The 23758-nt window shown below is 40.6% G+C and overlaps 3 protein-coding genes across 5 annotated transcripts; 2 read left to right on the forward strand and 1 right to left on the reverse strand.

Annotated features, from left to right (window-relative positions):
- Positions 1-249: 249 nt before the first annotated feature.
- Positions 250-1618, forward strand: LOC133849194 (splicing factor 3B subunit 4). Of its 2 annotated transcripts, XM_062285103.1 has the most exons (3): positions 250-395; positions 478-561; positions 625-1618. In XM_062285103.1, exons 1-3 carry the CDS (start codon positions 362-364, stop codon positions 1527-1529), a joined length of 1023 nt encoding a protein of 340 aa, XP_062141087.1. In that variant the 5' UTR covers positions 250-361; the 3' UTR covers positions 1530-1618. The 2 variants fall into 2 exon arrangements, with proteins under 2 accessions (XP_062141087.1, XP_062141086.1); XM_062285102.1 differs by having other exon boundaries at positions 478-1618.
- A 1108-nt stretch (positions 1619-2726) lies between these two features.
- On the reverse strand, positions 2727-15133 carry LOC133849448 (ceramide synthase 5). Its single transcript, XM_062285548.1, has 6 exons — positions 14407-15133; positions 6409-6529; positions 6127-6348; positions 5338-5675; positions 5118-5262; positions 2727-3521 (listed from the first exon to the last, which is right to left on the reverse strand). The coding sequence occupies exons 1-6, from the start codon at positions 14589-14591 to the stop codon at positions 3303-3305; spliced, it is 1230 nt and encodes a 409-aa protein (XP_062141532.1). The 5' UTR covers positions 14592-15133; the 3' UTR covers positions 2727-3302.
- A 441-nt stretch (positions 15134-15574) lies between these two features.
- Positions 15575-23747, forward strand: LOC133849447 (transcription elongation factor SPT6). Of its 2 annotated transcripts, none has more exons than XM_062285544.1 (6): positions 15575-15732; positions 15903-15987; positions 16760-16992; positions 17066-17185; positions 17250-17404; positions 18497-23747. In XM_062285544.1, exons 1-6 carry the CDS (start codon positions 15694-15696, stop codon positions 23628-23630), a joined length of 5766 nt encoding a protein of 1921 aa, XP_062141528.1. In that variant the 5' UTR covers positions 15575-15693; the 3' UTR covers positions 23631-23747. The 2 variants fall into 2 exon arrangements, with proteins under 2 accessions (XP_062141528.1, XP_062141529.1); XM_062285545.1 differs by having other exon boundaries at positions 17253-17404.
- Positions 23748-23758: the final 11 nt, after the last annotated feature.

Genomic DNA, 23758 nt, shown 5'->3' on the forward strand with positions numbered 1-23758 from the left:
CAACGAATATACTACAGAATACAGGCAAGCAACCAATTCAATAATTCACTTTTGCACTGTTATTACGCTACACAAAAGTGATTTAAAAAATTACTACTTGATTTACGTTAATTGCTGCGCTATGTGGGGCGTACACAATGAGTATTTTACAGCAGCTTGTGGTCACACTGTTGTCGACAAGCTGATAGCGCTAACGTGACCGTAGTGTTATTTGCACTCATTTATTTTTGGTATATTTGCAAGTGAATATAATTGCAACCCTGTGGGCGATAACATTGAAACGCCGTGTTTGGATTTTGTCGGCACACGACTGAGTAGTAGAAATAATTTGTAATTGTTATTTATTATTTTGACTTGCAAAATGGCTGCAGGTCCCATTGCCGAACGCAATCAAGGTAAGCGAACACACATACACAACTATTAGGCAAAGCTAGAAGTTATAATAAACATGCCGCGTTTCCCTCCCATTTTTAACAGATGCCACCATTTATGCCGGCGGCCTGGACGACAAAGTGTCCGAGACATTGCTTTGGGAACTGTTTGTTCAGGCGGGTCCAGTGGGTAAGCTAAATGAAAAGACACCATTGCGAGACAATAGCTTAACGATTTTCACGAATCTTGCAGTCAACGTTCACATGCCCAAGGATCGCGTCACACAGATGCATCAAGGCTACGGCTTTGTGGAATTCCTGAGCGAAGAGGATGCCGACTATGCGATCAAAATTATGAACATGATCAAGTTGTATGGCAAGCCCATACGTGTGAATAAGGCGTCGGCGCATCAAAAGAATCTCGACGTCGGCGCCAACATATTCATTGGCAATCTGGACGTTGAAGTCGATGAAAAGCTGCTCTACGATACATTCTCCGCCTTCGGTGTGATACTGCAAACACCGAAAATTATGCGTGATCCCGAGACGGGCAAATCCAAGGGTTTTGCCTTCATCAATTTCGCCAGTTTCGAGGCCAGCGATGCGGCCAACGATGCCATGAATGGCCAATATCTATGCAATCGTCCCATTTCCGTGTCGTATGCCTTCAAAAAGGATCACAAGGGCGAACGTCACGGCTCCGCAGCGGAGCGTCTCTTGGCCGCACAAAATCCCTCAGCGCATGCGGATCGTCCGCATCAATTGTTCGCCGATGCGCCGGTGCAGAACATGATGCCCGTAATGCCGGGACAAATGATGCCGCCACCGATGATGGCACCGCCGCCGCCCGTGGTGCCCGTGTCCACGACCAACATGAGCATGATTGCGCCACCGCCGCCTGTGCCACAACCGACACCGTTCCCAGCTACCATACCGCCACCTCCGTTGCCCCCCATGGGCGGTGGACAACCGCCGCTGCCGCCAGCGATGGGCATTCCGCCACCGCCACGCATGATGCAGCCGCCGAACGCATGGGCGCCTCCCGGCATGCCAGCGCCGCCGCCGCGTCCCCCGCCAACGAATTGGCGTCCTCCGCCCGTTCCCTTTGCACCAGCGCCCTATGCTCGTCCCTATCAACCCGATGGCTATCAGTACTAATGTCTCTTCCCATCCCTGAATCACAGACGCGCGCCTAGCATGTAGTTATACAATTTTAGACGATCCAATAAAAAGATGAAAACAAGAAACCAGAAAAATTTGTAATCTATATGAGAATGAGCTTAGCTGCTTGAAAGCATCATATAAATTCATTTCTCTACCATTGGGATAACTGGATTAGTGTTCTTAGACATATTTTGGGTTAATGCATCCTGAAGATGCTTCTTATCGATAGAATGTTCTCATTCTTATTAGACGATCCAATAAAAAGATGAAAACAAGAACAAGAAATATTTTCATGTAATCGAATCATTTCATATAATAATCGATAAGAGATTGTTCCTTGGAAGCATCAAATATTTATAATATGTATTACATTTATTATAAATATATTGTAGTCATTTCTCTATCACTGGGATAACAGGAATAGTATCCTAAAGCATTTAGTTAGGCTAAAAAATCCTGCTCCGACTTTCTTCTGAAGACTAATTTTTAAGGATCTTAAATACGACAGTTTTCTTAAGCAGCAAACCCAAATCATTTCCTTATTGATATTCATTTCTCTATCACTAGGATAACTAAATTAGTTAGGATAAAGAATCCTGTTCCGCCTTTCTTCTGAAGAACTTTTAGTTATTTTTGAAGGATCTTAAATACGACAGCTTCCTTTTAAGCAGTAAAGAAAATATTCTACTAATCGATAGAATGTTCATATTAAGCCATACAAAGAAAAGAATTTTAAGAGACTCTGTTAGATCAGAAGAATTCCAGTATTAGATGAATTACATAAAAATTTCTTGAAAGAATCCTACGGCTAATTTCTATTAAAGAACTATTAGATATCCTTGAAGCAGCAAAAGGAAATATTTTCCTTATCGATAGCATGTTCTTAAAAAGCTAACACAAAAGTAAACGAAATAGAATTTCAAGAGTCTATTTTTAAGGTTCTTCATATGAGATCAGAACAATTCCAGCATTAGATGAATGCCACAGAAAAGGAATTTACAATATTGTATTCTTCAGTTTTACCATCTTGTTTTGAAATTCAATAAAAATTTTCTTGGCATACATTTATTTATTTTGCTTTGGAAACGTACAGTTTAAAATATTTACAATAGAATTTGAATGTATTTGGTTTTTTTCTGTTTTCTCTTTTTCTTTCTTCAATTGAATTTATTAAATTTAATTTTATTTACGTTGTTTTTTTGTTTATAGTAGTTGACTAAGCGATTTAAGAGTTTAATTCAATAATTCGTATTGTAGAATTGGTGTTTTTTCCGTTGTTGTTGCCCTTTTGCCTCGAACTAATTTGATTAAATTAACTCCTAGCTTTTCATTTTGTATTTGTTATTTTTGTTTTTCATTTTTTCTCGTTTTTGTTTTTTTTTTTTTGGTTTTAATAAATAATTTGAAATGCTAATTGCGTTTTATTTGCTCGCATTTATTCAAATTTAGTTGGTTTTTTTTTCATAAAAAAAAATATACTATATACTTTTTTTTTATAATATATAAAAAATAATAATTAACATAAAAAAACGTTCTCAACTGGTTTGGTTTTTGTTTGTTTTGTTTTTCGTTTTGTTTTTCTTTTTTCATTTTGTTTGTTTGTTGCTTCTTCTTTAGCTGTTGTTGTTGTTGGTGTTGGTGTTAATCCGTTTCCTTGTGTTTTATGCTTGTTTTTTTTTTTACTGGTCTCGGTTTTTCTGTTAGTCCTGCTCCTCCTGCTTCTCTTCTCCTCCTCCTCCTGCTGGACTCCTCCTCGTTGAAAGTTTTTTACTTTGCCGTCGCCGCCGTTCCCTCAGCTGTGTGATTGTTCACCTTCCTCTGAGTGACGCCTCCCGATCCTGCGGCTCCTGCTCCTCCAGCTGCAGCTGCTGCAGCTGCGGCTGCCGCCTTTGACTTGGAACGCGTTGAGCCTCCGTTGGCAACGCGCACATTCTCTGAGCTATCTGTGACATCCTCGCTATCGCTCGACCGAATGTCGCCGGACATCTGCAACGAAAATGCAATTATAAATATGCATATTTCTTATTTTAGTTGCTTAAAGTTAAAGCTTAAACATTAAACTTGAACTTGGCAAAACAGTTGTTTAAAATCTTCACAAAATTACAAAGTTAATTAAGACTAGTTATTGACTATTAACTTGCAGAATATATAATCAATTAACAACGTCAGAAGGAAACTAATAATAGAACAGTACAAAACAGAACAGAGTTTTATAATCAGTGCCTCTCTTTCTAACTTGTGCTGCTGCAGCTTGTGTTTTACCTAAACTCAATAATTATAGTGTACCAATTAAATATACGATACAAAACGGGAAAATTATAGTTTATGGTTATTCAAACCAAGTTAATCAATTTTTATGATATACAATATATGAGTATATTATAGGTATATATATGGTAATGTATAGGTATAATATATAGGTATTATATATGGGTAATTCTCTGGTGGAAATGTCGCGTGCCAGAACATTGTTTTATTTTGAGTAAAGATAAATCTTATAGCTCTGGATTAGCACATTAATTAAGGTAAAAGAATGATTTTGGAACTATTTGTCTGTTTTAAGATATGAATGAATTCGTACTAAAACCAAAAAATGAACGAATTTACTTATATTATTTATCGTAAAACAAGAAAAGTTCCTTAAATCAATCTTAGATCTAAATATAGTGCTAATTCAGAGCTATACGAATAAACTTTACTAATGTTTAAAATAGTATCAGTATTTGTCTTTTTCACTTTAAAAACTGTCGCACACGACGAATTCCTTCAGAGATTTTCCCATACAACTATCAATATATTTGATCCCTTCTCTCTACCCCCTTCTCCCTTCCCTTCTCTCTGCCTTTAAACTATTAATGAATACTATTTAAAAAGGATCATTCTATGATTTTCTACTACTTTGTTGCTCTGTCTATTAGGATTATATTCTATTTTATTATATTTCTAACTTTACAATAACTTCTAAAAAGCGCCATATTAAATATACAACATTAATATTCTTCTAACTACATTACTTTACATTTTGGTTAATCAAAGTAAGTTAATCAATTTATAAGATATATAGTACATACTTTATTTGATGACTTATCTCTACCTTTTCTTTTAACTATTACAATTACTTTTTATTTGAAGTTCACTCTATGATTTTTCACTACTTTGTTGCTCTGTATATTGCGATTATTATCAATCAATAGCTCATTTAATTTATGGCTTCTCTATACCTTCTCAACTTTCTCTCAACTATTAACGAATACTATGTATGAACTTAAGTCTATGATTTTCTTTTAATTTGTTGCTCTGTCTATAATGGATTAGATTGAACATTGTCAATTACAGAAAGCTTGTAAGTTATAGTCGCTTTGACATTACAATAAACTTACTAATTAATAGAAAATTAATAATCTTTTAGATTAATTTTCATTTACATAGATACACATATATTTCTTTAACTACATTGCTTAAGTACAAAAAACTTTGCACTTTTCAAATATTCTGCTTTCATATAAGTTTGTGTTTTAGTTCCATTAAACAACCATTTTGAAAAGCTAATCAAACGTTGAACTACTAGAGTTATAAACCTACCAGTCCCTTTTGCAATGAGTCGACCACAATCTTGAGAATCATATAGGTCCAGATGACGTGCAGGACGAGCAGCATCAAGAGCAGCGTGTTGAAAATGTAATAGGCTGGGAACATGGGCAGAATTCGTGGTGCCTCAACAGATGAGCTGCAAAACGACAGAGAATCAAGTTAGGATTGATTCCAAAACACACTCGATCAAAGAAAGAAATGAATTGTGAACCTGTAGATGATGCGCGGATAGAAGCCCAGGCGAGTGATGATCCAGACGACGGTGAAGATGGCGAAGATGGCATCGCAGACCTTCTGATAGTTGGCATATTTGGTTAGTTTGGCCGCCTCCAGGAAGATGTCGGCACAATCGTGGACGACGAGAACGAGAGAGCCAACGCGATGCAGATTGCACACCCAGCTGAGGGACATCAGCAATAGTGTGACCATGTGATGGATGAACATCTGCCAGAAGTCCTTGCGCTTCACATCGAAGAACTGCGTGGCAGTTAGCGACCAGTAGAAGGACATCGATATCATATAATACCACCAGATGTCGTTGCTCACCGACTGCAATTGAAATAATCAAGCAATGAAATACAAGAATAACGAGTTGTCACAAGGTGGCAACGCTGGCGCATGCAAAGAGAGCGTGTGCTTAGGATTTTCTCTTTTTAACAGTTTTGGAAGGCGTTGCACATTTTTCAATAAATTTAAATGCTATTTATTCTGTTATTTAACTAGTTTTGTGTTCCTTAAAAAAATGTATTCAAAAAGTCAACATTTATTTTATTTTTAACGACATTTTTGATTAAATTTAAATGCTACTTATTTTGTACTTTCCTAACAAACTATATTTTTGTTCCTTAAAAAAATGTATTCCAAACATCCACATTTATTTTATTTGAATATACATTTTTGAATAAATTGAAATGCTATTTATTTAGTATTTGTCTATTAACTAGTTCTTTTTTTTACTTCAAAATTGATATTTCTATCTGCCAAACGGTTTTCCACTCACCTGATGAGGATATCCATACCAACAGCTCTTAACATCCCAGAACCAGGGCTTGTCCCACAGCACAATGACGCCAAAGATGAAGCTATACAGATAGTAGATGCATCGCCATGTGTTCTCACAGAACTTGACCAGAGTGGATGGCTTATCCTGAGCACGACGCAGACGCCACCAGCGTTCAATTTGACGTTCGCTCATGTCCGCCTGCTTCGCCAGCGGAGCCAGCTATAAAATGCAAAATTCATTTATCGATTTATCGATTGTTAAGCGATAGTATGCACATACACATTTGTGATCCAAGCGGGTTGACTTGGCATATGCCGACTCTAATGCAGGAACATTTGCCGCTTTCTTAGGTCTAGAGCTACGTATGCCCAGCGATTTACCCACTGGCGATATCCAAAAGCTGAAACGAGTTACAACAACAAAAACAAATATAAGTGTCAACATCATTCGATAGTTATTTATGGCATATTCAGATATAGGCGATTTGCAAATATATCTTGACTTGCACAAATTTATCAACCGACGACCGTAAAAAGTAATACACATGGTAATTTGTGAAATACCAGAACCACCCCATCAGCATTAGTTCATTTGACCGCAAATTTTATGGTGCTATCAACTCATAAAACTAGGCAAATCATTAAGTTTTGTTGCACACAGGCAGTGAAAGATAATATACTATAAAAAAAGAGAATTACTTGTCATGCGGAGTTTAACTTGTCAATCTAAACTGGATTCGTAATATCTATTAATATCTTTTAGTTTTGGATGAAGAAAAGAACTGACAGACTACAAAGTCTGCTTTTTATAGTAGTCACATTCTACTCATTTATGTAAGTACTTTCATTCTCTGTAAGTAGAACTGTAGCCCAACTAAAGCTATAAGGCGACGCCTCGAATCTCGTTTTGTTTTGCAGTCTTTTGCATTAAATGCTTGATGTTCTTCAATTATGCTTTTGCCAACTTTATTATTTATAGCATCACAGCTTAAAGAAAGTTGCTGAAATTTGACAACAACGCATAGTGGAGCTTAATGCTGAAGTTTGGCAACAGCGCGCAGTGGAAAGAGTCGAAATTTGGTTAAGCAAGAATTATAACATGGCCAAAAATTGCTAAAATTTGTGCCTATAAATTGCGGACATTGTTTTTTATGGGTTTTTCTTTTTGTTTCTGGTGCCCATTTGAATTCAGCACGAATTCCATGGCAACCGGCAGCTGCTGGATGGAGAAAAGAAGAAGACATTGATGTGATGTGATGCCCGCGTCGATTGTCGATGTCTCGATGTCGTTGACAGCTCGCATGCTAGCGCCCATGCATAATCAAGTGTGTGCCGGGCACACCAACACATCTCAAACTTTTCGACTATGTACTCTAGCAAGCAGCTGCGACGCATTTCGGAAGTTAATTTGCTAATGAAAACGAAATTGGCCAGTCCCCAATATAACAATAGTCGTCGTCTCAATACTCGAAACGCTCCCTCAATATCACAATCCCTTACATCCAGCTTGCCAGCTTGCGCGTCTGGCATTTCAAATCAGTTCCAGCTTCAGCCTCATTTGTTTGGTTTTCCCCCTTTTTTTTACACCCAGCACTCAATTGGGTTGAGTGGAAGGGTATTACAAGATAGTGTGAAGCATATAAATGACGTTTGAAATCTCAGACACAAATTTTAGAAGCTCAAGTTGGGTTAGAATCTCGCCTTGCATAATAAACGTTTGCTAAAAATATATAATTCCATATTTTATATTCCTCTACACATCAGAGATGGGTGCGGGTATTTCATAGTCGTGCACTCACTCGATTACAGTTTTCTAACTAATTTCATATGCGAAGCAGCAGACGCGAGTCGTAACCCGAGTTGCAATTAAGGAAGCACTCATCGATACAACTCCATTTCATGGTGGCATATGTGGAGATGGGGGCAGGCCAAAGGGTCAGCAGTCGTAAGTAAGCGCGCGTTCTGGTTTCACGTTAATTTCCAATTAATTTTGAATTTCATTTTGATTTACTGCACATTTAAGTTCATTACACAGCCGATGACCCATATCCCATAGCTCAGCACAACAGTTTGAATCAAGTTCAAGTTCAGGAAGTGATATAAATGTAGCTATAATCGACTAACTGATGCTCTTCTATACTTAGAGAATGTAGATTGCATTTAATTTTTAAAGTTACAATTATCGCTAAGAATCTAATGATTACATTGTGTTGTAAAGAAAGTTGCTGAAATTTGGCAACAACGTAGAGTGGGTCAGAATGCCGAAAATTGGCAACAACGCGGAGTGGGGTAAGATTCTGAAATTTGGCAACAGCGCGCATTGGGCATAGAATCAACAAGCATTGTTTGGCAGTGTCTTGATCGCATATCATTCCAAGTCATTGAACTGCAACATAAACCACAACCAATTGGACATTGTCACTTCAGTGATATTGGATTACCAATTGTCTTGCAATTGCAAATGTATCCAATTGGTTCACAGTGTATATTGCATTGAATTTACTCTGGCAACCCGCATAGGCCAACATAAATATACTAATAAATATTTGAGCATTTGTATTGGGGCGTGTTTGCTATTAAAAGCACGCTTATACATAAATAATTCTGAACATTTTTCGTTTGGAGCGACATGTTTAGAATTCGGAATGCTCACTTCTAGGAAGCGTTATGGGTGCGTGCTTCAGCTCCTGCAGCTGTCAATTAATCAATCAATCAATATCAACAGCAAGTACTAATAATTACAACAAAGCAACCTTGAAAATTTGATTTTAACGAAATTCAAGGCACAATAATCACAAGTAGCAAGATTTTACTAACGAAATGAGTATCAAAAAAAAACAAGTAAGAAAGTTACAGTCGAGTGTGCTCGACTGTGAGATACCCGCTACCCATTTTTAATAAGGGCAAAATATTGTGGTATTATTTTCAAAATATACCGAAAATACTAAAAAAATACTAAAAATATACCAAATGGTATGTTTGGTATACCGATACAGCACACCATTCAAAATATACCATAGACGGCACAATGTACCAGATTGTCGGCCAAAGCAACTAAGAGCCCTAGTAAGTGGGCGTTTTTGCCCATACAAAAGTATTTCTTTAATAACTTCCACAATTTTTATCTGATCGCAACCAAATTTTCAGGAATCATAACTACTATAGTAATTATACTATATACCAAAATTCACAGCTCTAGCTTTAAATTTACGCTTGTTTTTCGATTTTTTTGGTTTGCGGGGCGGAAGTGGGCGTGGCAAAAATTTGAAACAAACTTGATCTGCGTGCAAACATAGCAAATACTGTCGAAAAAAAATTATAGCTCTATCTCTTATAGTCTCTGAGATCTAGGTGTTCATACGGACAGACGGACGGACACACAGACGGACAGACGGACAGACACACAGACGGACAGACGGACATGGCTAGATCGTCTCGGCTGTTGACGCTGATCAAGAATATATATACTTTATAGGGTCGGAGATGCCTCCTTCTGCCTGTTACATACATTTCCTGCCGGCACAAAGTTATAATACCCTTCTACCCTATGGGTAGCGGGTATAAAAACTGATCACTTTTGAACGATGATCTGGTGATCTGGCGATAATCGGGATCCCAGCTACCTGAATATGGATGTCATCTTTGGGTTTATTAAAGACATGTGGTTTTGCCGCCATCACGTTCTATCGGGCATATCTAATACAATTTGAATTCCATGACGACGATCAGCAATTTATCAAACACATATCTACGTAATAAATTGTTGCGAGGTGTCCGATAAGCGTCTTTGGCTAAAACCATTTAAAAATACGCATCCTCATCTTTCCTTTCTGTTTATAACGATATATGTTATAATGTTACTAATACACAATCAGACAGTCTGCCCCAGTCGGCGTTTATCGTTTATCGATGTGCGTGCAGTTAATAATAGTTACGTTACCTCTATGACTGTATGTTTGTGTAAGTGCGGCTACTCGATTAGCAATTAGCGATAAATGCCACAATTATTTAACCATTCCTATTGACAAAGCAAAACGGGGGCCTTACCAGCGATGCCACAAATAGTAGCTGTAACAGCTAATAAACAAAAAGCCAAAACAGAAGCGAAGCTAGAACTTCAAAAAATTATTCGTTTATCTATTTAAAAGAAATGTGCTCTAATGTAGATAAAATAGAAGCGAAGCAATACGTCAAATATTGATTCTTTTATCTATTTAAAAGAAATGCTCAATATAACTTAAAGAAGAAGCGAAGCTTTTCCTCAGATAATCATTCCATTATCTATTTAAAAGAAATGCGCTCTTATATAGCTAAAATTTAAGCTATACTTTAAATAATGATCCTTTTATCTATTTAAAATATAGCTAAAATTGAAGCTAAGCTATTCGTAAAATAATGATTATTTTATCTATTTATATTCAACAATTTTATTTGATAATTTGCGGAAAACAACATCTCCCATTCTCCTGACAAATAATCGTTTAGATTCTATATATAAATTTGTTAAAACGATAATAAGATATTAATAAAAGACAAACACTTTTTCAGCTTTATTTTTTAGTACTTTTCTGCGCTCAAAAGAGGCTCGACATACTCAAAATCTCTAAAAATGACTATCGCTTATTTAGAAAAAAGCTAAAATTCAGTCGCGAAAAAAAGGCGAGTAGAGCAACACTGGACCCTGCGGCAAAAGTGTGTACACACATTATTACAAGCTAGCTGCAAGGCGAGTGAGCAATTGCCCGCCCGCTCTTATCAGACGCAGCAACATGCAGTGGTTATTTCATTGTTGTTGTTGTTGTTTTTTTTTTTTGGCGAATTACACAGGGAGACTCATGCCCTTAATTTCTGTTTTGTTTTTGCCCGGCGATAATTCCACACGCAAGCGATTGGACGATTGCATTAAAACAAAACCAAAAAAGGAAACATACATACATATTAATGTATGTTTTTGATGTTATTCATTTTGATTGTATGAGTCATGCCTTAGTCTCGGGCCATCTCCAGCCAAAAAATAATACGCTCAACTCTCAGCGATAATAACATCATTTCGAATCAACGGTTTCGTTATCGATTGCGCTGTTCAAAGGCCGCGGACACAACAGCTGATACCCCCAAAAGTACAAAAAAAAAAAAGAAATAAAAGAAAACGAGCAAGCAGACAAAAGATGAATGATATGTATGCTAATTGGACATTTAACATATTGCACTCTAAAGCACCCCCCACTCCACACCACCAGCTCTATGCTCGATGTGTGTGTGCGTGTGTGTGTGTGACCTTCTAAGTGCGTAAAGCACGTGCACTTTTTGGCCTTTTGCTGTTGCTGCTGCTGTTGTTGAGCAATCGGCAAGAGCGATAAAAAAATGAAAATAAAATAAAGCAGCAAAGTAAAACAAGTTTGGATTTAGACTAACGACGAGAACAACAGCAGAGAGCAATAGCAAAAGCAAAGGCAAAGGCAACAACACTTTAACTACAAGTGTCATGTTTGCACATGTATGTATGCGTTCGTTGTATGTGTGATTTATGTGTGTTTGTTGTTTGTATTCTTGGAAATTTGAAGTGACAAGATGCGCCAAATACTATACAAAAAGTGCAGCCACACTTACAAACCAAAGCAAGCAAGCACACACACACGCATACAAGCGCATGCATGGGGATTTTTGTTGTTGCCGGCTCACTGACCCTGATTAGATTTAGCTGTTAAAATGATGCGACTGCGACTGCGGCTGAGCATTTATCTGTCTGTCTATGTGTGTGCGTGTGTGTATGTTAGGTAGGCCAATTTTAATAGCGAACTTTAAAATTTATATCGCACTTTATGTGTGATACGTAATCGCTGTATACCCACATACACACACACACAAAGTAAACTGTTTGTGTGTGTGTGTTGGTGTTTTTATGTGTTTGCTGGCCTGCTTTTGTCATTTTGATTAGGTTTGCAACATTCCAGTGTGCGACAATTTTTCGGATACAAGAATCCAAGAATGGAATACAACGAAAGCTGAGTCACTGCTGACTCACACACACACTCACACTACTCACACACACACATACATACATGGTCATAACGTAATCGCGATAGCGAGCATTATCAAATTTATTTCACTTTTACGTAAATCTTGCACACAAATCTTATCAATAAAACAACAACTTGTGTCTAAAAGAGAGAACAGAAGAGGAAACAACGAAGGCGCCAAAGTTTTATTCAATTTCTGTCGATGCCACACACACACACACACACACATCTAAAGAAATACACACACACATTCACAATTAATGCTTGCTTAACGACCCTGAAAGTCAATTCTCGTTTAAGTCTTAGAAAAATCAGTAAAAATGTAAAACCAAAAAAATGAATTCAAAAACCAAAAACCAGACTGCCATGATAAAAAATTTAAGTGTTAGTTGCTGTTTCGACGTCAATAAAAAATAGGGTTTTAATTTAAAAATAAAAAAAAAACACCTCAAGTTGGCGCCATTTGACATTTAATCTGCAGGTGTGGAAACACTGGAAAACAATGACATATGTATGTATGTACGTAGGTATGTGTGTGTGTGTGTGTGTTTGTGTGGTGGTTAGCGAAAAACTCACGTGAACACTTGTAATTATGTTAATTACATGCAAAATGCAGGCGACTTAACACGCAACACACGTATGTAGATCTTTGCATCTGTGTGTGTGTGTGTGTTGTATGCTAAACAAACGTTAAGAGTGCTGGCCCAAAAAGCGACAAATGGTCTGCTGCACATTGACACCGAATGCCATTGCCATCAAGCCACAAATTAGTCCCATCATTCATATAGCAAATGTTTATGATAAGCCAACCAAATGACTAATTGGCCAAGAGACAACGAAAATTAAAAAGCGACACCACAATCGCGCTCTCCCCTCTCTTTAAAAAGTCCCCAACATAAAAATACTGAATAACAATGTTATTTTAAAACAATTACAAATAGTTTTCAGTTGCAACCAAATTTTGTACTTAACAATTCGAATTTGATTTGAAATTACAGCCAATAAATACAAAGAATTTCTTTATCTTTCGGTTCATTCATTGGCTGATTAACTAAAATGATGATAAGTAAAACCGTTTACACAATTACATGAAGCGAGACAAATAAAAAGAATACTTTAAAGTAGTAATATTGGAAATAAATTCAGCAAGTTTGTAAATTAGTCCAATCGAATTCAAATAATTTCTTTATCTTCGAATTCGTTTATTGAAAAAAGCATAGGTAATGATGATAAGCAAAACAGTTTACATGGCGTGATACAATAAGCTAAGCTGTTTAGTTATTACAAATTAGAAAGGAACTGTGGAAAGCAATTGAAATCGAATTTTCTCAAGACAATGTATAGAATTTTATGTTATATATCGAAAACAATACAAATTAAGTAAATAATTACATTGAATAAAACTTTTTTAGTCAGTGGAAGAATCAATAATTTTTTTGACAGTAAATATATCAATTTCCCTTTACTTCCCCAACTTATGCTTCTCTCATTTTTCGCACAGTTTGAGCCCAGTGTGCGGCACACATAAAACAAAAAAAAATCACATGCAGCCGTCGCGTCCGCTGCTGTTTTTAGTGTTCTTACTGTTAATGCTAGTGTTCGTATAATGCATACAAGAATAAACAAATAGCATTTTTTTGTTCTCTCTCTTTTTTTTTAACTAAACAATTAGTCAGCATTGTAACTAAGCAGAGTGAGAGGAGGGGGAGGGTATGTGTATCCGTATAGTTTGTGTACATTGTGGGAAATTGAGATTCTCTGGTATTCGTATTGGATCGTAGCGCACAGTGTGACCCTATTAACGCTCTTGTTGTTGCTATTTGTTTGTGGAATTGAAATTGAAGAAGTGGATGAAGGAAAACATAAAGTTGCAAAGTAAAGGCAAGGCAACAACACAAACACACACACACACACGCATACAATGTTGGGCGTTTCCACGTGAGGTTATGTTTGGCTTAAAAAAAAATATGCACGCTTGCGTGTATGTGTGACGGCGTCTTGCACACACAATGCACACACAAACAAACAAATGCTTATATGTGAGTGTGTGTGTGTGTGAGTGGAGTGTAGGTGTGTCCGTGTGCTGGAAAGCGAAGTGATGCGGTCAATGGGAACTAGCACACTCACACACACACAAACAGACGCCGCATAAGTTTAATGGGGAAAAAGAAGGAATGAAAAAAAAGGGCGTATGTATTTTTCGATAAAAGTAATGTCGATATTTGGTGAATGATGAATGAGAAATTCATTGCACTTACCGCTCCAATGTGTAACGCACAAGCATAACGACGGCGGCCAGCGGAATTGGCCAAATTAAATGCCGATAGTCGGCATGAACGACGTCGGGACGCGAACCGGGCGCAATATCTGCCCATGTCGTATTTGGCGGCAGCCAAATGTGCGTGCTCCAAAATGCACCGCTGAATTTATTGATTATGTCCATGCTGCGCGGAGTTTCTTTTATATTATGATGACAGCCTGTTCTCTATTTGGTATTTTTCTTTTTTTTTTTGGTTTAGACTGGCTGTTATAATTTTGTTTTTTGTAACAATTGGTTGTGCTTTCTGCTATTGTGAATTTTTTTAGTTAATGTTTTGCATACTTTTGTCGTTTCATGGAATTCTGGAGCAAAACGACAGAACAACAAAAAAAAACACACACACACACACTCAGGCACAACACGAGTTGCGAGAAACACACACACACACCTACGCACTATAAACGCGCCGAAAAAAATATATATTTATTACAAACACCAGAGGCCGCCACAGGATAGAATTATTTGGAAGCAGTAATGGGAATACACTTCAGATTTGAGCGTAAGCCGATTTTGTATTAAAACGTAGCGCGTTGAAAGCGAACGATAAACAACAAAAAAAATTAATTTTATTTATTTTAATATAGTATAGTAATAGGTAGTAGCTGTGTTTATAACTATTTAACAAGCGAGCGCGCCGCACACACGAACCGCTTTTTTATTTTTATTATCGCTCGAGTCGTGTGCTTGTTGCGTGACCGCAAGTTCTATTTCAAAATACGCTATTTTACGTCGGTAATATACCAAGCTACAAAATCTGTAGCTGGTCACACTTGATAAGATATGCTAGTATTTCGTTTGCCTTTGGTTGCCGTTTTTATTACTAAAAACATTTTTGTAATATTTAAATTCTTTCAACTGATTTAAAACTAACAAATTTCAAAATGTTCTCTCAATATTTTTATTAAAAAATATAAAAAATTATAAGAACTTGGTCGCATTGATTACTATTAGTACTGATTTATGCCGGTGAGCAGCACGCTGTTCTGCTTAATAACATTGCTGTACATGACGATTACAATCGATAACTATCGTATAGAGTGCGGTGTTTTCGAGAGAGCGGCATGCGCTTTTCCAACACTACTGGCTGTGCACACAACGTTTTGACGTTTCTGCTTCTTGATGAGCAAATTTTTTTTTTATTGTGACACTGCAAGCGACGTTTATTGTGTATTCATTTTAGTTAAATTCGTTTTTAGCATATAATTTAGTTATTTAATTTATTACAATGGCTGAATTTCTGGACTCCGATGCCTCAGAATCCGAGGTATGTTTGTTTGTATTATTTTCTCATTAGCGCCCCGCCGCTGCCGCGCTAAATGCTAAATTATTTCGCTTGCTCTCGTCGGTTTGCGTGTGTTGCGCGTGTGTGTATGAGTGTATGTGTGAGGACATATATATATATATTGCATTTTTTCTTTCTTTTCAATTTAACAGGACGAGGAAGAGTTGGATGTGCATGAACGCAAAAAGCTGAAAAAATTAAAAGCCGCAGTCTCCGACAGCAGTGAAGAGGAAGAAGGTATGTATTTGTTTCGTGTGTGTTTTTCTATTGTCTGTGGACTACAAACAACTCCCGCCTAATTTCGCAATCGCAAAAATCTCTTGTAGTTTTTTTGCCCGCCCGCAAGCAGCTAAATCAGTTTACCTTTCCCCTTCGCTTTTGCTTAAATCAAAGAAAAAAGAAACATTTCCCAGTGTTGCACTATCGAATATATGTATATATAGTTATGTATATAAACACATTATATGCATTTTGGGGGCCGCGCAGGTGTCGACGTTTTGTTTACCACTTTGAGGTTATGTTTGTTAGCCCGTGTTGGGCAAGGCGAAAAAAAAGCAAAACCGAAAACTAAAACATAGTCGAGTGTACTGAACTATTAGATACTCTATCTTGCACTTTTTAACACATTTTATGTTTGGTATGTATTTTTGCATTATACTTGATTTTCTACATAATTTTGAAGTTTGTAACCAACCGTAATTTTATTTTAGTAGAGAAATACGGAAATGATTTTTACAAAATTGAGTAAAACTTAAATTTATTTAGCGCTCTGCAACTGAAATTGTTATTCATTGGTTTTTGAAAATAAAGCTAGCTATTGTCAGTAACTTTGTTGGCTCTAGCTCTTTTAATATTTTAGATCTAGGCATTTATATAGACGGACGGACAGACAGACAGACAGATTACGAATACACTTATTTAAAAGATGCTAATAAAATAACTAAAAAAAACTATAAAAATGCAGCTGATGATGAATGTAAATGCAATAATAAATTTAAATTTTGTTTAGATGATGATGAACGCTTGCGCGAAGAACTCAAGGATCTGATTGATGACAATCCCATTGAGGAGGACGACGGCAGCGACAATGACTCAGACACGGCGAGTGGCGGTGATGAAGAGGGAGGTGGAGGAAGTGGCAAGAAGCGTAAAAAGCACGAAGATGATGATTTAGATGATCGTTTAGAGGACGATGATTACGATCTGATTGAGGAGAATTTGGGCGTCAAAGTCGAACGTCGGGTAAGTGTAGAGAGCAAATTGTTTATAAATGAATATTAGTTCATAGAATTTGTTTTTGTTTTTCTTGGTGTAGAAACGTTTCAAGCGCCTGCGACGCATTCATGACAACGAAAGCGATGGCGAGGAACAGCACGTGGATGAGGGATTGGCACGTGAACAAATCGCCGAGCAGCTCTTCGATGAGAACGATGATGTAAGCTGCACAATATTTTAAAGAAAATCATATGCAAACGATTAATAATGAATTCATTTTATAGCAGAGCATAGAGCGTCGCAGTGAGCGCAGTATTCGTGAGGCGGATGCCTTTGATGACGAGGACAGCGAGTCCGATGCCGATGATTTTATTGTGGACGACAATGGACGTCCCATTGCTGAAAAGAAAAAGAAACGCAAGCCCATCTTTACAGATGCGTAAGTAGCATTTAGTTATGGTGAAACTTGAACTAAATTGTCACTCAAAATAGTTTGCTATAGAATGAAATTTAAGTGGAGAGTCGAATAGTTATAGTTCAGCTTCTTTCTTCTACAGTTTTGTGCTTAGTTTAATCTACATTACATTGTGTAGTGCCAGTCAGCTATAAAATCATTTGATTTTTAAGTGCAAACTGTAGTAAAATACAGCTTGTCATTTACTTGATTATCTCCTATGGCATTTAGTTGGTTTTTGTATAGAAATTTGTTTTCGAGACAACTAATTAATGAGCTGTCCAATTTATTGTGCAATACAATTTGTAATCCTATAGATTAGATTGGGATTCATGTAATACAATTGTCAATCGAAGATACTTTATACCAACAAGCTTGTCTATCGAATTTAGGTTTCTGTAGTTTTCAATATTTCAATTTGCGATTTTGTATTGCATTTATTTATCTAGAATTTCAATCATATTGTATATTACAATATTTAGTATTTAGTTATTTTAATCTTTGCATACATACAAATATTTGTTTTCTATTAGTATAAAATATATTTTTCCATTATCAGTTTATTTTCTTAGTTCCCCAATGTCTTATAAATTGTTTGCGGTTTCCGATTAATACAATCTGTTCAGAAATGTATTTTGATGGGCATTTTAAGGGTATTGTCGATAGTAAATCAACGTCTAAATAGAGAGAGAGAGTGTGTATAAAATGTTTTGCAAATCGTTCTTAAATGTGATTCATAGTTAAAAGTAGTTTGTGGCAAGTTTAAGATGTATTTTTGTTAACAATTCGCGCATTGGTAAAACTTTTTTAAAGAGTTGCTTGTCTCCAAGACTAGATAGGAAATACTTACACACATTTTATTCAAAGGACAATTTATCTCCAAGATTGGAAAGCAAATTTTTATTGAAGTGACAATTTGTGTTGCAAGAAAGTTCTTACACACTTTTATTTAGTAGTAATTACTGTGCTTGTTTCGAAAGGAAACTCTTACACACTTTTATTTAGTGTCAATTTGTTTCCAAGAAACTCTTACACACTTTTATTCAAGTGCCATTCTGCTTACTTCTCGTAATACAGATCGCTGCAGGAGGGTCAGGACATCTTTGGCGTTGACTTTGACTACGATGATTTCTACAAGCCCGAGGAGGACGAATACGAGGACGAGTCCGAGGGCGATGAGTACGACGAGGATTTGCCCGGCGATGAATTTCGTGCGGCGAAAAAGAAGAAGGCCCCCAAAAAGAAGGCGACCAAAAAGACCATCTTCGACATTTACGAGCCGAGCGAACTCAAGCGCGGACATTTCACCGATCTCGACAATGAGATACGCAAAACCGATATTCCCGAACGGATGCAGCTCCGTCAAGTGCCCGTCACACCGGTGCCGGAGGGTTCACATGAGCTGGACGATGAGGCGAATTGGATTTATCGCTTTGCGTTCTGCAAACAAACTGTTTCGGAGCAAGAGAAATCCGATAACCGAGAGAAGATGCGCAAACCACCGACGGCTGTGGGTAAGATAAAGCAAACGCTGGAGTTTCTGCGCAATCAACAGTTGGAGGTGCCGTTCATTGCGTTCTATCGCAAGGAGTACGTAAAACCCGAGCTGAATATCGATGATCTGTGGAAGGTGTATTACTACGACGAACGTTGGTGTCAGCTCAACGAGCGGAAACGCAAATTGAAACTCTTGTTTGAGAAGATGCGACAATTTCAATTGGAAACGCTGTGCGATGATCCCGATAAACCGTTACCCGACGATGTTCGCCTGATGTTGGACAGTGATTTTGAGCGTTTGAACGATGTGCAATCGATGGAGGAGCTGAAGGATGTGCACATGTATTTTCTGCTCAACTACTCGCATGAGTTGCCCAAAATGCAGGCGGAACAGCGTCGGAAACAGTTGCAAGAGCGACGCGAAGCACGCAAAAGGGCGGCGAACAACAGCGATGCCGATGGCGAACAACCCAATAGCGATGCCCTCGATCTCGAGGAGGCCGAACAACTCCAGCTCGCCGCCGATGAACAGCTGAAACAGGCACCCAACAGCAGTCCCTATGCGGTGTTCCGCAAGGCGGGCATCTGTGGCTTTGCCAAGCATGTGGGTTTGACGCCCGAACAGTTTGCGGAGAATTTGCGTGACAATTATCAGCGCAACGAGGTGAATCAGGAGAGTCTCAGTCCCACCGATCTGGCCAAGCAGTATCTCTCGCCCCGTTTCATGACCGTCGACGAGGTGCTGCACGCTGCCAAATATGTGGTTGCTCGTCAATTGGCCCAGGAGCCGCTGTTGCGCAAAACGATGCGTGAGGTGTACTTTGATCGGGCGCGTCTCAATATCCGACCCACCAAGAATGGCATGGTCCTGATCGATGAGAACTCGCCCGTTTATTCGATGAAGTATGTGGCTAAGAAACCGGTGGGCGATCTCTTTGGCGATCAGTTCATCAAACTCCTGATGGCCGAGGAGGAGAAACTGCTGGAGCTCACGTTCCTCGATGAGTTCGAGGGCAATGCGAATGCCAATGGCCAGCCGACGGACTATGTGACGGATGCCACACAATTGTATCACCTCGATCAGTTCGCCACGAACGTGCTCGAGTGGAATGCGCTGCGTGCCGAATGCGTTGAGTTGGCGCTTAAGAAGTGGGTTATTCCCGATCTGATCAAGGAGCTGCGTGCCACGTTGCACGAGGAGGCGCAACAGTTTGTGTTGCGCTCGTGCATCGCCAAGCTCTACAAATGGCTGAAGGTGGCGCCGTATAAACCCGAGTTGCCCCAGCATCACAACTCCGAGGAGTGGAGCACGTTGCGTGGCATTCGGGCTTTGGGTTTGGCCTACGATCCCGATCCGGCGGTGGCCGCGTTTTGTGCCGTCGCCAGCGTCGAGGGTGATATTAGCGACTATCTGCGCTTGCCGAGCATCCTCAAGCGCAAGAGTTCGCACAACGCCGAGGAGAAGGCGCAAAAGATTGCCGATTTGCGCAAGCTGAGTGATTTCATCAAGTCGAAGAAGCCACACATTGTGGTCATTGGCGCCGAGTCGCGGGATGCACAAATGCTGCAGACGGACATACGGGAGATACTCAAGGATCTGGAGGTGAACGAACAATTTCCACCCATCGAGGTCGAGATTGTCGACAATGAGCTGGCCAAAATCTATGCCAACTCGAAGAAGGGTGAAGCCGATTTCAAAGAGTATCCGCCGCTGTTGAAGCAAGCCGCATCGCTGGCACGCAAAATGCAGGATCCCCTCGTCGAGTATTCGCAGCTGTGCGATGCGGACGATGAGATCCTGTGTCTCCGCTATCATCCGCTGCAGGAGCGAGTGCCCCGTGAATTGCTGTTGGAGCAACTCAGTCTGGAGTTCATCAATCGGACGAGCGAAGTGGGTCTCGACATCAATATGATGGTGCAGAATTCGCGTACGGTGAATTTGCTGCAGTACATTTGCGGTCTCGGACCCCGCAAGGGTCAAGCGTTGCTCAAACTCCTGAAGCAGAGCAATCAACGGCTCGAGAATCGCACACAACTGGTCACGGTTTGCCATCTGGGACCGAAGGTGTTCATCAATTGCAGCGGCTTCATCAAGATCGATACGAGTTCGCTGGGCGACAGCACCGAGGCGTATGTGGAGGTCTTGGACGGGTCCCGAGTGCATCCCGAGACGTATGAATGGGCGCGCAAAATGGCCATCGATGCCATGGAGTACGACGATGAGGAAACGAATCCGGCCGGTGCTTTGGAGGAGATACTCGAGTCACCGGAGCGACTGAAGGACTTGGATCTCGATGCGTTTGCGGTGGAGCTGGAACGTCAGGGATTCGGCAGCAAGAGCATTACGCTCTACGACATACGCAACGAGTTGAGCAGTCTGTACAAGGACTATCGAGCGGCGTACACGAAACCGAGCAGCGAGGAGCTCTTCGATATGTTAACTAAAGAGACGCCCGATTCGTTCTATGTGGGCAAATGTGTGACGGCAATGGTCACGGGTTTCACTTATCGTCGGCCGCAGGGCGATCAACTGGATCACGCGAATCCGGTGCGCATCGAGGATACGGATAGCTGGCAGTGTCCGTTCTGTAATAAGGATGATTTCCCCGAACTCTCCGATGTGTGGAATCATTTCGATGACAACAATTGTCCGGGTCAAGCGTCGGGTGTGCGGGTGCGACTCGAAAACGGTTTGCCGGGTTTCATACACATCAAGAATCTGTCAGATAAACAGGTGCGCAATCCGGAGGAACGTGTTCGGGTCTCGCAAACGATACACGTGCGCATCATTAAGATTGACATCGATCGGTTCTCGGTCGATTGCAGTTGCAAGACGGCCGATCTCAAGGACGTGAACAACGAGTGGCGACCGCGTCGCGATGCCTTCTACGATTTCGTCACCGAGGAGCTCGACAATCGCAAAGTCACCGACGCCAAGGCGAAGGCAATGAAACGCAAAACGTACGCGCGTCGCGTCATCGCGCATCCGAGTTTCTTCAACAAATCGTATGCGGAAGTGATCGCAATGCTCGCGGAAGCGGATCAGGGTGAGGTTGCTCTGCGACCGAGCAGCAAGTCCAAGGATCATTTGACCGCCACCTGGAAGGTGGCCGATGACATTTTCCAGCACATCGATGTGCGTGAGGAGGGCAAAGAGAATGATTATAGTTTGGGTCGCAGCCTGTGGATTGGCACCGAAGAGTTTGAGGATCTCGATGAGATCATCGCTCGCCACATTAATCCCATGGCGGTGGCCGCACGCGAACTCCTCCAATACAAATACTATAAACCGAATACGGCGCCCGAGAATGTCAACGAGCGCGACTTTATGGAACAGATATTGCGCGAGGAGAAGCAACGGGATCCCAAGAAGATACACTACTTCTTCAGCGCATCGAAGAGCATGCCGGGGAAATTCCTACTCTCCTATCTGCCCAAGACGAAGGTGCGACACGAGTACGTCACCGTGATGCCTGAGGGTTATCGTTTTCGTGGCCAAATCTTTGATACCGTGAGCAGTCTGTTGCGCTGGTTCAAGGAGCATTGGCTGGATGCGCCCACGCACACGAGCAGCAGCAGCTCAATTGTCCAGTCCAGCACACCGGCGGGCAACAATACACCGAGCGGACTGATGCGACCACCGGCCATAGCGTCGCTCAGTTCGCTGAGCGGCTTGGGAGGCGGCGGCGGGGGCAGTGGCGCCTTTAGCAGCGCTGGCAGCGTCTCGGGCGGGACACCGCGCAGCGGGATCAGCAGCAGCAGCGGCATGGGCGGCGGTGATCATATGCTCCGCAATAGTTCCGGTGGCAGTGCCTACTCCCTAACGCATTCCATGGCCGGCGGCTACAATTCTGGCGGCGGCGGCGGGGGCAATTCGATGTCCCATCATCCCTATGGCAGTGGGAGCACTCCGAGCTTTGCGGCCCACATCAATACACCGTATACGCCCAGCGGTCAGACACCGTTCATGACTCCCTATACGCCGCATGGCACACAGACGCCCCGATATGGTCACAATGTGCCCAGTCCCAGCTCGCAGTCGAGCAGCAGTCAGCATCATCATCAGCAGCAGCAACAGCAGCAGCAGCAGCGACACCATCAGCAACAACAACATTACGGAGGGACGCCACGTTACTATGACATGGGTGCGCCACCGAATGCGTACAGCAGCAGCGGCAGCAGCAGTCATCATCAGAGCAGCCATCACCACCATCATCATCAGAGTCAGCAACACCATCAGCAACATCATCAGCATCAACATCAGCAACACCATCAACATCAACAGCAGCAGCATCAACATCAGCAGCAACGTGCCAAAGAGAACCTCGACTGGCAGCTGGCCAACGATTCGTGGGCACGTCGCAAGCCAACCACAACACAATCGCAATCCCAATCACAATCACAGCAGTCGCAATCCCAGCAATCGTCGTCCTCATCGTCACAGCTCGGCCTCGGCGCTGGCTCCACGCCCACCAATGAGTATCACACAAGCAGCAGCAGTCGCAGTGCTGCCGCTGCTGCTGCCGCCAGTAGCGTTGCCACATCGTCGGCGGCTGGTGGAGCAGGAGGAGCAACTGGTGCTGGTGGAGCAACAGGTGGAGCAGTGGGAGGTGGCAGCACTTCCAAGTCATCGGTGCGCAGCACGCCGCGCACAAATACCTCGCCGCACTCCATGAATCTGGGCGATGCCACGCCCCTCTACGATGAGAACTAGAGCTAGGGCATTGGCGGAGAGAGGAGAGAGGAGAGAGGAGGATTTAATTATACGCAAAAAAAAAACTAGAAATATACATAAGGCATTAAGTATATTACAAAAACAAAACAAAACAAACACACACTTCT

This window comes from Drosophila sulfurigaster, chromosome X, assembly GCF_023558435.1.
Source record: "Drosophila sulfurigaster albostrigata strain 15112-1811.04 chromosome X, ASM2355843v2, whole genome shotgun sequence".
Taxonomy (NCBI): Eukaryota; Metazoa; Arthropoda; class Insecta; order Diptera; family Drosophilidae; genus Drosophila; species Drosophila sulfurigaster.

What these genes read in the sequence shown, in the direction of transcription:
- LOC133849194 (XM_062285102.1), top strand. Translation starts at nt 362, where the DNA reads ATGGCTGCAGGTCCCATTGCCGAACGCAATCAAG. An exon ending in CATTGCCGAACGCAATCAAG is followed by an intron (nt 396 to 477) that starts GTAAGCGAACAC and finishes CATTTTTAACAG; the next exon opens with ATGCCACCATTTATGCCGGC.
- LOC133849448 (XM_062285548.1), bottom strand. Translation starts at nt 14,591, where the DNA reads ATGGACATAATCAATAAATTCAGCGGTGCATTTTGGAGCACGCACATT. An exon ending in TATCCGCGCATCATCTACAG is followed by an intron (nt 5,263 to 5,337) that starts GTTCACAATTCA and finishes GTCGTTTTGCAG; the next exon opens with CTCATCTGTTGAGGCACCAC. An exon ending in ACTCATTGCAAAAGGGACTG is followed by an intron (nt 3,522 to 5,117) that starts GTAGGTTTATAA and finishes TTTTCGTTGCAG; the next exon opens with ATGTCCGGCGACATTCGGTC.
- LOC133849447 (XM_062285544.1), top strand. Translation starts at nt 15,694, where the DNA reads ATGGCTGAATTTCTGGACTCCGATGCCTCAGAATCCGAG. An exon ending in TCTTCGATGAGAACGATGAT is followed by an intron (nt 17,186 to 17,249) that starts GTAAGCTGCACA and finishes TTCATTTTATAG; the next exon opens with CAGAGCATAGAGCGTCGCAG. An exon ending in AAGCCCATCTTTACAGATGC is followed by an intron (nt 17,405 to 18,496) that starts GTAAGTAGCATT and finishes CTCGTAATACAG; the next exon opens with ATCGCTGCAGGAGGGTCAGG.